At 35.9% G+C, this 17,860-nt stretch overlaps 1 protein-coding gene and 1 long non-coding RNA gene across 3 annotated transcripts; one reads left to right on the plus strand and one right to left on the minus strand.

Annotated features, from left to right (window-relative positions):
* Positions 1 to 1,940: 1,940 nt before the first annotated feature.
* On the minus strand, positions 1,941 to 17,852 carry CNOT7 (CCR4-NOT transcription complex subunit 7). Of its 2 annotated transcripts, XM_082374815.1 has the most exons (7): positions 17,699 to 17,836; positions 15,972 to 16,182; positions 13,933 to 14,126; positions 10,452 to 10,613; positions 7,560 to 7,704; positions 5,222 to 5,332; positions 1,941 to 3,584 (listed from the first exon to the last, which is right to left on the minus strand). In XM_082374815.1, the coding sequence occupies exons 2-7, from the start codon at positions 16,086 to 16,088 to the stop codon at positions 3,456 to 3,458; spliced, it is 858 nt and encodes a 285-aa protein (XP_082230941.1). In that variant the 5' UTR covers positions 16,089 to 16,182; positions 17,699 to 17,836; the 3' UTR covers positions 1,941 to 3,455. The 2 variants fall into 2 exon arrangements, with proteins under 2 accessions (XP_082230941.1, XP_082230942.1); XM_082374816.1 differs by lacking the exon at positions 10,452 to 10,613 and having other exon boundaries at positions 17,699 to 17,852.
* Positions 3,670 to 5,558, plus strand: LOC309619571. The gene is made up of 2 exons (XR_014239035.1): positions 3,670 to 4,978; positions 5,241 to 5,558. It is a non-coding gene; the product is annotated as an uncharacterized lncRNA (long non-coding RNA).
* Positions 17,853 to 17,860: the final 8 nt, after the last annotated feature.

Genomic DNA, 17,860 nt, shown 5'->3' on the forward strand with positions numbered 1-17,860 from the left:
AATGGCTAGAAAGAATCAACAGAAGGACAGTCTGTATACAGATATGTATACTTCAGGTATGATTTTTTTTTTTTTGGTTTATGCTCTTTCTACATGGTCTTTGTAGTGGTATAAGACACCAGCTATCAGTAAACAATGTTAATTCTTGTTAGGAAAAAAAACAAAACAAAGGTGTATGACACAAGTGAAATGGGTCCCCACCAAACCAAACACCTTAACATTTCCACAAGTTTTAAAATTTGATTAAACTTTTTCCTGCTCCATGCATACTTTTACCACCATCAGTTATATCACATCCTAGTAGATTCCACTTCAGGTTGTACTGACTTAGTGGTTTCTCAACTTCTTTGAAAATATTCTCTCCTGTAGTTATTTCTTCTTTACTCAAACTCAGCACTGATTTCTCAAAAATAAAGAACAGCTGGCACTGATAACATCTGACTCATTAAGAGCCAAAGAAAAACATTCAAAATCATTTGTCTTGTTCCATAATTAACTGCTGATGTTGTGCCCCACTCTTTAAGCCAACTGTTCTCATCAGAAAGCTGTACACAAAGCTTAAGTTTTCTCTGGATACATTCTTTGGGCTACTGCGTTCAGACATGATATATAACTCACCATCAGTAAACAGCTTTGCTTGGCTAACAAATGGGCCACTTGTAAACATACTTTGGCTGCAGCCTTATTTTCGTGAAGAAATTATGCTGTGATGAGATACTCCATTTTAAAATTGCTAATTCTCCAGACTGTTGCTTTCCCATGAGTTGGGAATACTGTGATGAGGGCTTAGTCTAGTTATGTCAACATACGTTGTATTTTTTTAGCACAGTTATAGTGTCACAGTTTATTATAATTTGATAATATAATTCACACTCCAACGTGCCTTAAAAGCACACCAAAGTGCACTTTTCTTGTTTTGACATAGTGGGTATGAATTGGTAACATAAACAAATAATAAAATGTTGTGGTTCAGAGATATACATGGCACAACTGCTGTCGGGTCATCATCTCCATCACTGATTTTGTAGCATACCAAGCAGAAACATGAAATGATGAGAATGCCATAGGCAGTTTCTGTAGCAGCTACTCAACTTTCCCATTGTAGTGCAAAGATAGCCATAGACGGTACATAAATGTTGTGGCTGCAATCCAATAAAACTTTATTTATGGACACTAAACGCTGAATTTCATAATTTTCACATGTCAGGAGATGCTCTATTTTCCCCCCAACCATTTAAAAACTGTAAAATCCATTCTCATGTCACTGGCCATACAAAATACAGGCAGCAGGCTGGTTTTGATTAGTAGGCCATAATTTGCTGATTCTTGCTCTAGATTTAACAGAATATGGTGAGTCCAGAATTAATGGCTTAGGAACATTTAAAAATGATCAAATATCTTTTATCCAAAAGCTAGGTTTAGTAAAGGTTATAATGTTCCTCTTTTAGAAGTTATAAAATATATTAGTTCTTGGAGACAGAAACCAAAACCAAAAAATTGATACAAACTCTGAAATTCAGCAACTACAAACTGAAATTCAGCCAACTACATGGCTATTCAGAAGGCAATCTTTATAAAAGATCAAAAGAAAAAGAAACCAATTAGATACCTGCTATAGTGTGTTGACTTTAAAAGAAGTCACAGTTAAGTTATACCAAATGCATTTACTTTGTACATCTTTCAGAATAAATGGGGAGACAGAAGTCAAGTCTTAACAACTAGTTGAGGTATGCATAAAAAATAAGCCAACACTGTTGAAATGTAGAAGGCGCAGGTTGATTTTTTCAATTAAGAGATTAAAAATCAGCTAGTTAATGAAGTTACTGAAGTTACTGAGTTCTGTTCAGTTGCCCAAATTAAAAAAAAAAAAAAAAAAGAAAGAAAACGACCCACAATAGCCCCCAAATATTTCTAAAACAAAATTACCAGTCATCAACATATAATAAGAAAACATTTCTGAAGCCTTTATTTACAAAAGCTTTAAAAACAAATAATCCCTCTGTTTCACAAATGTTTTGTTTAAAAAGGACCACCCAGTTACAGCATGGAAGTATCATGAATAAAGAATGTACAAGGGAAACAAACCAATGTGGCTAACATTTGGAGATTTGCTACTACTACTGATTGAAGTGCAGATAACACACATCATAACTTGTAGTCCATCATTTCAGGGCAGAGTTAATGATTACCGAAGTGTCTTCCTACACATGCTCTGATCTGGTCACATATTCTGCATGGCTAAATATTTCACAGTCTCTTTTGTCAATATATATAAAATAGATTGCAAAGATATACACAAAAAAATAAACAAGCATTACACTCCTCAGGTAATTTTATTAGCTACACTGTATATAGCTAATAAATTTAATATTTTTTGTATTTTGTTGTTTTGCACCAAATCTCTCCATTATTTATCTTTGTAGCAACTATGAAAGCACAAACTTTTTGTCTTCTAATTTAATCTGGTACAAAATGTACCTAAAGACTTGCAATCTTTGGGTTTTAATGAAATTGATTTGTGTAATCAACAAATCAAGAGCATCATTAAGTATGGCTATAAAATCTTAAAAAATTGAAAATAAGGGTAAATAGCGATGGAATAAAAAGAAGCAGATCAAGGGAAGTGTGCTATCATAAAATAACTGCAGCTTCAACATGTTGGATACCAGTTTCTGGGCAGACACTAAACATCCAATCACAAAGGATTTTTCCTGAAGGGTGTAAAGCTGGTTTGAAAAATTCTTCAGTCACAGAGCAGCCTACACATGCCAATTAGAAACAGACACTAGATGTGCTTGGGAGATTAAGTACTACGTACAGAAACAGCAGTTACTAAGCTCCTCAGTAGTTTTTTGTCTTTTTTTTTTGTAGTCTTGCTGAATCAACCATTTGCACAATGCATGTTCTATATTCTGTGGGTCAAAAGCAAGTAAGTACTGTATAAAGTTGGCAGATGGTCATTTTTCCAGCTAAGAGCAAGAAAAGCCAAAACTGCTGATAAAACAGAGGATTTGAGTCAGAATCACTCTCTAAAGTGCAAAATTGATGGTCCACAGTCTCAAATAGCTAAAACTCCTGCAGAATGGAAGGGAGACATGAAACAGGGAAATAAATTACAGTCAGTGCTAGTTAATTTAGGAAAGGGAAAAAACCAAGCTCAAGTAAGTAATGTTTATCAAAGTATTCAATATGATGTACTGAATAGCTTTCCCCACTCTCTGTCACACATGCCTACTAACAAGTATATTAAGGCCAGATTTAACCTGAATGCTTTTCTATTTATTAAGATCTGAGATAGGAATGGTCACACTTAGTACTGAAAGGCAGAAAATAAAATGAGCTATGAAAGGAAAAAAAAATAATGTCTGTTGTTCAAGGGATTCAACCAGAGATAAAACCTATATACAAGCATGTGTGTAGCTCAAATAAAGTAAAAATAAAAGAACCATTTCATGTCATGACTGCTTGTTGGCCTCCTCTTCATACGCACTCCCTGTGCCATTCTGTACATAGGATGAACCAGAACCAAGGCCGTACAAATGACCACAATATTTGGCATCATCTATATGATCTTCAAAGAACATCTAAAAAGGAATTTTGGAAGAAAAACAAAAAAGATAATTTTAACCAAAAGGTACCACTGGTAATTTATATTTCAGCAATGTAAGTACTGACTTCATTAACTATAATGACAGCTCTTTTCTGCAGTGCTCCTCTGAAGCCACACATTTAAATTAAACGTATAAGACTGACTTTCTCAAGAAGTACAGAGCTCAAAAGAAACCAAAGAAAAAGACTACCAAAAAAATGTATAAACACAACGCCTTTCCTATTAACACTCAGACCATTTTTATGAGAATTTGTAATGGAAAAATGGCAGGCATTTTTATTCCATTAATTTAATAATACTTAATCATGAGAATGAATAAAAATAGCCAATAATGGGCAGGGGAGGGGAAGTTTAGGTTTATAAGTAGCCTTGAGTCTATGTGCAAGGCTAAGTTGGCTGAAAACACTCAAACCCCAAACATGTCTGGACAGCAAACCCTGAACATTCAGATTAGGTTATTATCCTTAATAAAGCCAAGAAAAATAAAGATAACGAATTAGTAGCAGAGAATCCACCATTAATTGAACCCTTAAGGCATTTTTTAAATGCAAAACTGAAAACTCAGAAGGTTGTCTTAATTCTCTAATGAAGCACTGGGAAGAAGTAACAAAACAAAATATTTACTTGTCATGAACAGTCCAAATCACTTCTGAATCAATACCACTTGGCAAAATAGCTATATGCTTTCTATTGTATGTATTATTAACACATTTCTACAAAAAGTTTTAAATTCCCAGAAGTATTCTCAGTCATTTCTTTAATGTCTAAGAGGATATACTCAAAAGAATTCTACAGTGAATATTTTGCAAGAAGGAAAACTTTTTTGTAAGCAAAAAAGTCCGTTCTGTTCTGTTTCTGCACAACTGGCTTTCTTTTCTTTGCATTTAGCTACAGTGAAGTATACCTGTCACTTAACCTAAGAGTAGACCTGGGTTCATTAAATTTCATTCTTCCATACCTAACTTCTTTATATTTGAAGAACTTATCTCTGCCTTTTGCCACTTAAGGAGTGTCTGCCCAACATGATTTTTGATTTAACTATTTCAGATTTAACCCCTTTAGAATTCAAAACCTCTTTGTAAGAATCTACTAAAAAGCATGTAAATCTGTAAATCCTCAAAGAACTGAAGAAAGGCAAGAGCAAACAGTATTTTCAGCAGCAGTTTAATACCTAAGAGAAGCCAATGCCAGGGGAAACTTAACATATGGATCCCTTGACTTGACAGAAGCAACACTGATGTGGCCAACAGAAAGTCCTCTGGAGTTCTCCCATTAGTAATGTGTATGACCTTGGATAAAGGCTACCTGCATCTGGCCTCAGTTTCCTCACCTAAGAAATAATATGGTTGGACCTACATGACTTCTAAGGTAGTTTAAATTTTTTATTCTACAAAGAACTTATTTTTTTTTCATTGCCTTCTGAACTACATTTCAAGATGACTTATGATGACTTTTGATTACTTTCATTCAAGTGTAGTGAGTATGACTTACATGGTACCTATAATCATATCTTCACTTAATATGTACTTATTGCCCCAAAACTTTTGCCATTAGATTTTAATGTTCTCAACCTAACAACCAACTGAGAAAAATGCACTGATGTCTTCATACTTCTCTCATTTTGAAAAAGGCCATTCCTGTGAGCAATGAGTCAGATCCTGCCTGATGTTGTGGTCCTATCCGTTCCAGCTCTAACTGTTCAGCAACTTCCTGTAAACCACCCTACAAGAAAGAAAAATTGCTTGTCAAAAGAAAGAAACATTGCAACACTCGAATTCACAAATTACATAACTTAGACAATGACCAAAATAGAAATGAACTTCAGTATGTAAAGATGGACCTTATGAAGATCAGCAAAAAACAGAGAATGTGAATTACTGATGTATTTATTGAATGTGGGAGATGTTTATAATTTAATAAAAAATGAGATCTTAATTGGGAAAATTTATCTTCATCATACTCTTTAAGGCGTGTGGCAGGCAAATAACTTCGCTGAAGATATGGGGGAAGCAGATCGTATATAAGGTAACAGGTACACAGGGTAACATTTACCAAGTACATTCACAGTCCCTCTATCCACCCATCAATTATTATAAAACTGACTGTAGGCAGTTACTTTAAATTTTCTTAAGCTTCACATCAATCTATCTCTAAATAGTTTCATCTAAATAATTTGCACAAAACAAAGCTGTTATGATTAATCAAATCCATAAGAATTCACTAAGTGCTTAACTATGGTTTTGTTAGTTTAAAAAAGTTATAAGAATACAACTCCTTAGAAGGGTCTGCTAAACACCCCCTATTTAAATATTGCTAGGATTAAAAAAAGATAATGAGATTGAAAGGAAGAGAAAGAATACAAGAAAAGAAGGAGAGAGGGAGTGAGGGAAGTAGAATAAAGAGGGGGAAAATGGGAGGAGAGAAAGGAAAGAAACATCAGGACCAAGGACAAAACACACACAAAGAAATTTCTCTAAATTGTTAAGGCCTCTACCAGCAAACTAGCCCTTCTCTACACCACAGCTTGAAACAGTGCTTTGCACAGCAGCTGCTTCAGGGCTAAAAATAGCACAAGGATTAGGTATCATTAGCAGCTGCTTAGGAGAGCAACAGAATAGAGCCATTCAGTACCACTGACTATAGGTCAAAAAGTACCTTTGTCATTAACCTAAATTTTAACACTGCCGGTAACTCGGGGCATATTCAGAATATCTAATATGCTTAGAAATTTTTCAACAACATACACATAATGAACAATAATTCGGTTCTCTGTTCCCCAAAACTGTCACTGTACAGACATGTCAATTTTAAAAAGCATTTCCACAGCCAGATTAAAACATTTATGCCTTGGATTCTCAGCACACAATACTTTCAGGGGGTATCCTTTATTTCTTAAAAATTTCCCTGGTTATATGCTATATCCTGTAATGAGGCAAGCAAACTCTGGACAAAAGACCACTCTCATGATTTTCAGTTCATCTGTCAAAAGCAAAGTTTCCTCATTCAACTCCGAAATTATTTCTTTCTGCATAAAAGTAAAACTCAAAGTTTTTACCATCTCCTCAAAGTATAACCTTCCTTGCACTTCTAAAAAGTTGGTGAGGAGAAAACTTGATCAACCTTGATGTAAGTTCTATGAAGCAACCACTTTACATAAATGTTTTTCTTGAATTACAGCTTAAACACAAACACACCAGAAAAAACAAAACCACTATATTCCTTAGGAGTCTGTACCCCCATGATGAATTCATTCTAAGACTAAAGGAGCACTTTTCCTTAATAAAGACATTTTCTTTTCTTTTTGAAAGAATTAATGTTCAGAAGTAACAAATCATTACACACATGGTAAGCAGTGTCAGAATGTAAGCTGCTGTCTAGACAGGACCTACCCAGTTACTAGCACTTACTACTAACAAGCTGACATCTATGGGCCAGGGGAGGAAAAAAAACCCTTTTAGCTATGTAATTTACTCCTAGTAACATGACCCTATGACTAGACCCAAGGAAATAATCTCTCACAAAGGTAAGCTGAAGGGGAAACTCTTTTTGCTACACGACTGACTATATCTGCACATTGCTGGCCACTTCAGACTTTATCTTGCGTGGAAAGATGTGCGTGTTGCAAGAGAGTGAGAACTTGCACTTCTGTGCCTGAGAGGCTCAGATTCTGTGCTAGTTTATGTTCAATCTGGCAAGCAATGACAAAAATCTGATCTTTTGTTTAAATCCTGTTGAAAATTTATTCTGCCAATATATACTGAAGCTCTGAAAAAGGATTTCCTATAAATTATTTATGCAAAAAAGGAATCAAATGATCAGATAATGTAACTGCATTTAACATAAAACTTAAAAATAGGGTTTAAATCAACATCCCAACCCAGCACCTTATAAGTCAGTCACCCATTCTGAATACCGTGCTGATTACAGATAAAGCCATTCGAAGCCTTACTTTGAGATTTTTGCAGCTCTTCATGAGGTACTTCACATCATAAATGACAGGAAAAAACAATCGAAGGATCTCAAAAAAGTCAAGTTCTTCTTCAGGCAAGTTAGAATTGGTCAGGATTTTGATTAAGTAGCCAAAGTCATAACCACTACAAAAGGGTTAAAGAATAAAGAAGAGGGACCATAAATACCACAGAAATGAAAAGATATTTTTTTCTGATACAACTTTTAAGTGAGTCACACTGTAGGCAGGAAAAAAAAAAAAGAATGAACCAGAAAAAAGTACACAGAAGAAAAGAGAAAATAAACATGTTTACAATTATAATGGGAAAATGCCATCTTTTACAGACAGTGTCATTTCATCATTCAGGGATACCAATATACAGAGATCTCTACTACCCTCCTAAGCGTGTAGTCACTAAACTACTATTTTGCTAATCCTTGAATAGAGAACTCTCTAAAGAGTATCAAACTGTCCATAGCAGATATCTCAAAAAATAAAGATGAAAGGAAACTTGGCAAAAATGTCAAATGATGCAGGAAAACTGGCATTCAGAAGGCAAAAATAATGCAAATTTCCTCATCATTTACATAACAAGATCATTCACTTCAAAAACCCAAACAGTTAATTCCCTAACAAAGTATCTTCACTTCCCGTAAGTGATTTTATTAATAATACTCTCTTCCCTCAAAATTTTGTTCCTGTCTCAATCCCCAAGAGATACTAATGGTAATGTTGAACCTTGAAGCAAAGGTAGTAAAGGCTGAGAACTAGTATCTAGAAAGTAAAAAACCAACTCCCACACTCTCAAATCAACACCTCCTCTCCCTACTGTTTGGCTTTTCCACAGCTTTATATCAATACCTCTCTACACTCCCGTGCCACAATCACACCCCCTTCTTTTCCCTGTCTACCTTTCCTTTAAGGACCTCCCACAGGATGCCTTCCCTCAAGAGCTCAGCTCCCACAGATTTCTCAGACAAGCTGTTTTCTTGTACTTCCCTTTAAAGTCCATGTATTGTTTTCTCCACATGTTTAAAGGGTAGATGTCACATCTTCAATTTTTTTTTTCCTTATGGCACATAGTTGGGACTCAAATATTTGATGAGAGATGCTATTTAACACATCTTTCAAGGGGAGATTACAAATAAAATTTCTATTCAATGTTTAGAATTTTACTTCTTACTTTAAAAAGAGAAAAAAAATGTTTTTACATTGAAGACCATTAAGGAATATCAAGGAATAAACAATAAACAGCAGAAACCTTTAAATTTCTGGTAGCTAACAAGGAAGTAACTAACTTTGCTGTCTACCTAAAATATGTCAATATATTTGCTTAGCATCAATACTAGTAAAAGGAAGATCATATTAGAGTTTAGGATTTATAAAGTTCTTCAACTAGTCTTTATCTACTAGAAATAGATTAGAATATGAAGAAAATATTTAATGACATTTAGTAGAATAAAATCTTAACATATCTTGACAAATACTCAAATATATCAGAGTCTAATCCAGACTCTAAACTATAAGAAGACATGACCCCTTTCTGTTTTTGTTCATCTTATCCTAGTACCTAGCACATGGTATTTGCTCAGGGTATTTTTTCAAAGAATGAACCTGTCATACATAGTAATAAAAAACAGGACTATGCTTTCCAGTTCTTTTGTATCTTCATGACCAGGAAAGTAATAAAAAGAGCTCAAAAATATTCCTGAAATTACCAAAGACTTAAGCCTCATCTCCTGAGGTATAGGCTCAAATGGAGAATAGAGAAAAAAGATGATAGGTGGAAATTAGTATGTTCAATACTCCAACTCAAAAATTACTGCTTAGTACTGCATTGAAGCTGACAATATGAACAGTCCTTCACTATTCTCATTCATTACACAGGCCAGCACTGGAAATTCTAAAGCATGCAGAAACTCTTATTTTTTTTTTAAATGTGTGAAGTGGACCAAGTATAAGAACATTAATCTATGCAAAATGCAGTGCTTTTTAAAAAGATAACAAGAGGCCAAATAAACTTCCCAAGGTCACTATTAGTCCCTGGGCTGCCAATTTAATTTAGTTTACTTAGGAAAATTCTTTCTGTTACCTAAAAGTCTATATTTACAAAATGGAATTAATTTCCTTTCCAGAAATTCTCTTCAACAATCTGGTTTTATTTTATGATAAGAATTTAAAACTACCACTTATTGAGAATTTACTGTGTGTAAAGCACTTTACTAAATGCTTTAAATATGTTATTATCGACCATTAAAACAATTCTGTAAGATAATTCTTCTAAGTGATTTCTTCCTGACACTCCATTAAAAAAAAAATTAAAATCCACCACAGAGACCCACCCCTAGCTTTCTTTGCCATTTTTTTTTCCATAGCACTTAATCACCATCTAACAAACCACAATATACATCTCATCATTTTAAAAAATTGTCTGCCTACTCCCACCAGAATGTAAACTCCATGAAATGAAAGATTTTACTCTATTTTGTTCGTAGCTTAATGCCTAGAATCTTACCACAGTGCTTGGCATATGGTAGATAATAAATAACTTTTTTAAAAAATGAATAAATGTTTTCATTCTAAGGCTTAGAAATGTTAAATAACCCTAGGTAACACAGATTCCAAATGGCACTGCTGGATTTAAACCAAGGTCTATTTTTCCAGCCTGTACTCTTTCCACATGCAATACTGTCTCTTAGTCTAAAATGGATCCCATATCATTAAATTCATCTTTAAGTAGAACAACATTAGCCTGTGAAGAGTTAGGAGACTGCTATATGGCAGCCAATTTTTTGTAACTAAGCCTGAAATTGCTGACACAGTGACCCAAGTGAAGTGTGAAGCAGCCAGGAAATGGTAACACAAATGCCATTTTCAATGTAATCTTTTTACCTATGAAATGATAACCATTTGACCCCTTCACAGAGGACTACTCCTGATGTCATAAGAAGTTCTGCAAAGTACTGGGTCTCAATTCCTTCCTCCTCATGTTTTTTAAACTGGATACCAGATGTTGTTAGTAGCTCTATAGAGTCTTGGGCATACATGTCCTCCCTGGCAGAAGAAAAGGAAAGACAACATTCAAAAGTGCCACACTTCAAACTGTTTTTCTCCCACTTGTATCCACAACTACAGCGCCAGAAATATCAAGAGAGAGAATGGGCTTGGGTCCATTTATTCCCATGCTTCATGTATATGGAAGGAAAATACAACTTAAATACAAAGGTCATTTAGTATTTTAGAAAAATGTTCATATAGTAAATAATCATTCACAACAGTCCAATGGTGAGATTTTCATCTTTACTATCAATTTCATTAGCCTTTCACAAGTTAAGTAAATTTAGCTGGGTTTGAAACAAAGGGTCTTCTTCTCACCAGCAGCTACCACCACAAAGTAAGAGATGTGTTGTTATTGGGGGCTTTCGGTCTCAGCAGCCCGTTTAATGCTGCCAAATGGAGCTGCAGCCCCGGGCGTGAAGGCCTGTGTCTATCTCCCGGGCTCTCAGCAGGAAAGAGACTGAGTAGAAAACATCTGCTGTGGCTGAGTTAAACCACAGTCCGTCTTAAAGAAAAAGGAGATGCCTCCTCTCACTAATGATGAGCCTTTCAAATAGCTCTGAGAGGCAGTAAAGTGTTTAAAATGAAGGGCTCTGCTAGAATAGCATTAATTTCTTCTTCTAACAACCTTACTCCTAGAAGATTACCTCCCAAAAATCAAGCCAGGAAATCTAAATATAAAACCAATCTTTCAAGATTTTACTTAAGCCAAAAAGAAAGCCATCTCTAATTTGTAAGCACAAACACACAGGTATCCAAAACATTATATTAAATCAAAAAAGTGATCAAAATGGAAGTATGTTTCTGAGAATAAATGAAAAGTATTTCATGCATTGCCCACTGGATGCTTCCTTTTATTTACTTTTAAAATTGTGAGAATACTGGTTTTTACCACTTAGCAAAAGAAAATTCTATAAAAGCTTTAATAAAACAAAACCAAAAGGAACATTACACTTAGGCCAAAAAGTATCCTTATGGTCTACTCTCTGGAAATCAATTTACTATTAAATGTCTTTGAAAAATAACAAAACTAGCAACTGAAATATTTAAAAACAGAGGAACCACAACGATCACTGTCAAACTTCCCTGGAAAATGTCCCTGGAAAACCCTTGTTACAGAAGGGGACTGAATAAGTCCACGTTTTTTCATTACACAACAGGTATTATTGTCCTTATTATACTAAAATATGTACCTTGAACAAGTAGAGTCTCACTCATCATGCCCCAGTGCTAAGAGACACGCTTTAGCAACTATAACCAACCAAAGGCATCCAGATTCTTTCCAGGCACACGTTATTCTGGGCCATATGTTCACTTTACTTTTAGTTTATTATCTCGCTCTCAATCAGAACTTAAGCTTGAAGAGGGCAATGATTTTTGTCTGTTTTGTTCAATGTTGTATCACCAAGGAGTACTGCACTATTGAAATCAGTATTTCCTAAACCTGCCCGATGATAACAGTCACTCAGAGAACTCAGCAACAATATGGATTCCCAAGTCCCACACCTGGACCTACTGGATCACAGCCTCCAGGAGACAGACCTGGATGAGTACCTCTGGTGTTTTATGATCAAGTATCAAATTATACTTTAATTTTCATGTACATATCAACTCCAAATTCAGTTTAGAGCAAATTCCCAAACATTGGACTTTGGCAATAGAAAGCAGACAGAAGAGTTATAGGAACACTAAGTTAAATGACTATGACCAACTTTCCTCAACACTATGTCCCTGGGGCTTAGCACAGCTGCTGACACATTCATTCTAGGCACTCAATAAAAAAGTCAATTTTCATCTTTCTTCAAACTATCCAAGATTCATGGTGCTCTTTCTCCACATTAGGTAGAACTGGTTTTATCTTCCAACTGACCCTTTCTACTTAAATAATATTCTTCACTGTATCCTTAAACATCTCTTAAGATATTAACATTAGTATGAATGGTAGCAAAACTACAGTAGCCCTCTCTGTATAAGAAAAAAACGTCTTTCAGAGATTGTCAACTTTACCAAAACTGAGACACTTAATGGTCACCTACTCACGTAATGCGATCACAGCAGTATCTTAGTAAAGACCAATGTTCTAACGATCAGCTTGGAAAAAAGGTAACATGGAACAAATGAAATGGTAAAGAACTGATTTTAAAAAGGGTTATCTTTTGGGAAAAGGATAAAAGGGAATTTTCGGAACTAAAGTACTTATAAATGGTTATTATCAGTTTTAATAGAGATGAGTACCTTTCACCCACTACCAAGTTCTGGAGTGTATATTATTAAATTCAACAGAGTAAAAACAAAGAGTCAGGCTAAACATAATGCAATTAGAAGCCATACTATTGCACCATTGACAACACTACCCTCTGAATTCATCAGCCCTGCTTTTCTTTAGATCTTATATGCTAAGTATCACATTACAGAGAATGGAGGTTCTTACGTGGCACTACCATTAATTGTCCTACAGCTTCTTTTACAATTTTCCAAATCGGATGTTAGATCATATGAAACAATCAGAGGCTGTCAAACAGAAGGACAGTGCAGTACAGTAATATACTCAAAATGTATTAAACATCTCCCCATCTTACAGTCAGTTTGTAAACAATCTGCCCTTACCCCCAAACACTGGAAACTTCCCTAAGCTATCAAGACTAGTCGTACCAATGATATAGAAGTATTGTGAGTAAAGAAACTGGGTTTTGACCCAGGGCTTGAGTTAGAATTCAGATTCTGAATTGTTTCTAAAAGAAACACCAGGCTCAAAGATACTATTACTTCTCCCATAGATAACTTACAAAAGGTTTTGTGGACTGACCTGAGAATATAAACATTATATAATATTGATTTAAAAGGAAAATGCACCCAAGTTTCCAAGAACTATCTTACCACCTGTGACGTGTAATCTACTCATACACTGGAGTATGACCGTAATAAAAATCTCTTCACAAGAAGGATAACTATTACAACAAAAACATACATATTTCAAATTGCACTCAAAGTTTGAAAGCAAAATTAATGTTGTAAGATTATTTTTTTCTATCAAGAAGTATTTTCAATACCCAGTTTTCCAAATTTCAAAATAGTGCAGTCATACTTTTCAAATAACATCTCTAAAACTCAAAGTATTTGCATTTAAGTCTTCTTTATCCTAATTTTTTTGTCCCATGATAAAAAGAAATGTAAACTTTTGAAATTTTAGGTTTTAAATATTTCCAGGATAATAACATCAAATTCAGTTAGAATTTCATTTGTCATACTTGAGGGAAATTAATTCCTAAAATTAAACTAAAAAAAAAAGTTTGGGTTAGATTTATTTCCCACTTACGTCAAATTAAATTTAAAATTAAACTGCCAAGTTGAAGTTCCCGGAGGGTACTCTCCTTGCTCATTCATAAAGGTCAGTCCTAGCTGAATTATCTTCAACAAGTCCACGTTACACCGCAGCAGTTGGTACTGATAGTCAGCGTTGCTCCTGAATTCTCCAATGGGCCTTGCAACCACACCTGGAAACTCGGTGTCCTGTAAAATAGTTTTAAGGTTCATTATTTACTAAATGGTCGAAGCCACAATCCACAAATTCCTAGAATAAATAATTAATTTGGGGTACAAGTCGAAGAATCCTGTTATAGGTGATATTCTACACAATTCACGTTCAATTGCAAAGTACCTTTTAACTAGGAAGAGCATTACTTTTTAGAACCATAAAATAAAACTCTGCAAACTTAATGACTTCTTCTTACTTTAAATATCATATTAGTAAAAAAACTACTATGTATTAGATACACATAATAATGCAACTGAGTACTCTATTCCCAAGGAACTGGGAAAAAGTCACAAATTCATGTTTCTCAACAGGTGTGTGAAACTATGCTCACTGTATTCTAATGTTAAAAGCAATGAAGAACTGGTTAAAAAGAATGGAAAATGCACCATACTTTCCGATTGCTTTTCTGAAGTAAGGTTTATCTAAACACCAAAACCCTCCTAATTTCTTGGGCTAAAACAGTACCCTCTCTACAAAGCACATCCTTAAAAACTGCTAAAAACTGCATGCCACCACTCATTCCTGTAGAATGTTAAGCACATCTCTAATGTTGTCACTCCTTATCATCTGAGAAAGAAATGATCACTATGAATTCCTACTAGAAAAAAATAATTTCATTCTAATTGTAAGTACATCTATTAAATAGGACATTATCTATGTACACTCAAATAATCATATTTTAACCAATCAACCTGCCCCTCCCCAAAAAAGAGTATTAATTCATTTGTATTAAATATACTAAGAAAATAGTATATCAGTTTAGTATTAAAGTTCAAATTAGGAAACTAAGAACAAAACCTAAATACCAACTCATATGAAGCAGTAAAGAAATTAAAATTTTTCTAAATTCAGTCCAGTCAACAACCACTTTATTGGGTGCTATGTGCTATGCTAGGTGTCGGGGAAGAAAGGGTGATTAAGACACTAATCTCTTACTTCTCGAAGCTAATAATCCAGAAAACAGTAGAGAAGCCAAAACACAATAGTAAAGAAGCAAAATAATTAACTGACTAGACAAGCTAGGCAGGTTGAATAGTATATGCAGAAGTAGAGATGCTTAACAGTACTGTGTGTCCATGGAACTCCACTGGTAATTAAAAAGCAAACAAAAACTGCAGATCAACAATGCTTCACTGGGAGATGTGAATTTTTTTGTTTGAGAAAGACATTCAGGAGTTCCATCTGGTGTTAATATTAGGCCTTAATGTTGCTAGGAGCAGACCTGGCACTCACAGCTAGGTCCTAGCATTCTTCTGCTGAATATAAACAGTTTCACACTATAACATCAGACAAGGCCAGTCTGTAATCATGACTGAACATAAGCAAAAACACAGACATTTGTCCAAACCACAAAAATGACCAAACATCTTTCTATCTTGGCTGAGTGACTGTTGCTTCTTTATAGCTTTAGCCTCACTCCAGTCTTCTCTCATTCTAGTTGAGACTCAATAAGATACCCTATCATGGAATTACCTGAGCTTACTAACAGCATCCAGTTCAGAGCAAAGCCCTGCTTCCTTACTCCTTTCCTAAAACCACCTGCCACAAGCCCAAATCCTAAAAGTCCTAACACTCTTTTATTCAAATGCCCCATGGTTCTAAGAATGCATTTTCCCTCAGTGCAATGAGTAAGAAACCCAACTTGTCATATTGCAGGTGTGTTCTTGGTGGTCTTTAGTTGGAGGTCATTGACAAAATTCTCTTTTTATAATTAAATTAATCACTAAAAAAAATCAGCCAGAAGGGTTGAATTCAAGATGTTTAAAATCCCCTTTCCTCTTTCATAAAAAGCATTTTAAGGATTTTGCTCATAGACATACCATAGCAACGTAATTATATTTTCTGATAACTTGACGAATTTTCTTCATCTCTTCATCCAGGTTGCAAGCCCAAACTTCACAAATTCTTTGGCTATGATCTACAGTTGCTGCTGGCATAGTGAGGGCACAAGGAGTCTAGCTGCCAAGCATCAAAATGTTATACTTGATTGAAGATTTGTTTCGTAAAATACTTTATCCTTTATTTATGTACCTGTCAAAATAAGAACCAGCTATATGAGGAAGCTGAATCACAGAATAATTGAGTTGACAGAAGCCTAAGAGATTATCTATTCACAGTCCTTGCTTTATAAGAAAATCAAAGTTTAGAAAGTGACTTGTCTAAAGTCACACAGCTAATCAGTAGGATAAAAAGGACTACAACACAGGTTTCCTGGTTCTAATATGTTATGTAAAAACAATGTTTTTTGTGTACATATTAATCATTTTTTAAAATTTTTCATTACTTAAAAACTGCTCTGAATTCAACTCACTCTCTGAATTAAACTTTATAAAGACATCCCTTTCCAGAAAAAAAAGGAAAAGTGACATACTGATATACATGTGAAAAGATCAGATCAGATGTTACTAGGGCAAAGATAGTATTTGCTTTTATTCCTCATTAACTGAACATTCAAAGTCTGATTTAACTACAAAATCTACTGGAATTTATTCAAGTCAGATTGGAGGGGCCAAAAGTAAACCAATTAAAAAAAGAAAGTTCTTCTGAGCAATAAATAACAGCCACAGAAACTGTTTCCATGTCTGTAACTGTGGATGGAGAAAGAAAAAAAGCAATAGAGGGTCTGCATTTCAAATTGTTTCTAATTTCCTAAAAACCAGAGCATTTTCCCTGGTTACCAAACACACATGTCACGTTTCTGGTCCCTAAACACAGGTTTCATGGTATATAATGATAACAGTACAGACCAACATTTTGATTCTTGAGCAGGGAAATTCCAGATGCGCTTTCATTTTTCACACAACTTTGAAAAAATTCATAACAAAGTGTAAAAAAGAGAATTATGACCTCCCCTTCTAAGCTCTGCAGTCACAAATGTAACCTCGAGTGCTCTAAGAACAGAAACCAAAGATCCAGGGGCCCCTTCCTTTATAACCCTCTTCGCTAAACACACACACAGTGGAAAGATCCAGGGCCCCTTCCTTTATAAGCCTCTTCGCTAAACACAAACACACACACACACAGCGGAAAGACCCTGTAGTTGAACATTGCTTTCCTCCACCTCTCTCTACTACAGTTCCAGAAGCCCCGAAGAGGCATCAGAGGCCTTCTCATTACTGGAGGTAGCATCTCCGAACAGCGGGTTCCCAACGCGAGGACAGTACAGACACACTCAAGTCACAGATAACTCTCTTCCCTGGCAGAAAGCCAGAGAGAAGGTGCTGATAACCATTGACCGGAGCCGGATGGACTCCCAAACACCGCATACGAGAAGCTAAGGATCTAGGCCACCGCCCTCCACTCCCAATTTCCGCCCCACAGCATCGAAGCCCCAGGTACAAAGCCTTCGCGTCATCACTCCGCGCCACCCCCTTGACATACCCCCCAGCCCCAGTTACCCTCCCCCCTCCACCCGCCGCCCAGCCCCTTCCTTCGCCAGCCGCGCTCCAGCTGGCGCCATCGCGCACCCGCTTAGGTTCGTCATTCCCGCCCCCTTCCTACTTCTCCAACCCGCCCCTCCCCCCCGCAAGTCTGTGGCAAGATCTACTTGTGTCGCTGAGCTCGCGCTCCTCCTCCTCCTCCTCGCCATAGAGACAGCACCCAGCGGCGGCGGCGGGTGCCCCATAGACACCTCTCGCCCGGCAAGGGGGAAAGGGGAGCCGGAGCTGCGCCGCACCGCGCTGCGCCGTCGCTTCTCGCACGTCCGGGC

Source organism: Balaenoptera borealis (genome assembly GCF_965194805.1).
Source record: "Balaenoptera borealis genome assembly, chromosome: 21".
In the NCBI taxonomy this organism is placed as follows: Eukaryota; Metazoa; Chordata; class Mammalia; order Artiodactyla; family Balaenopteridae; genus Balaenoptera; species Balaenoptera borealis.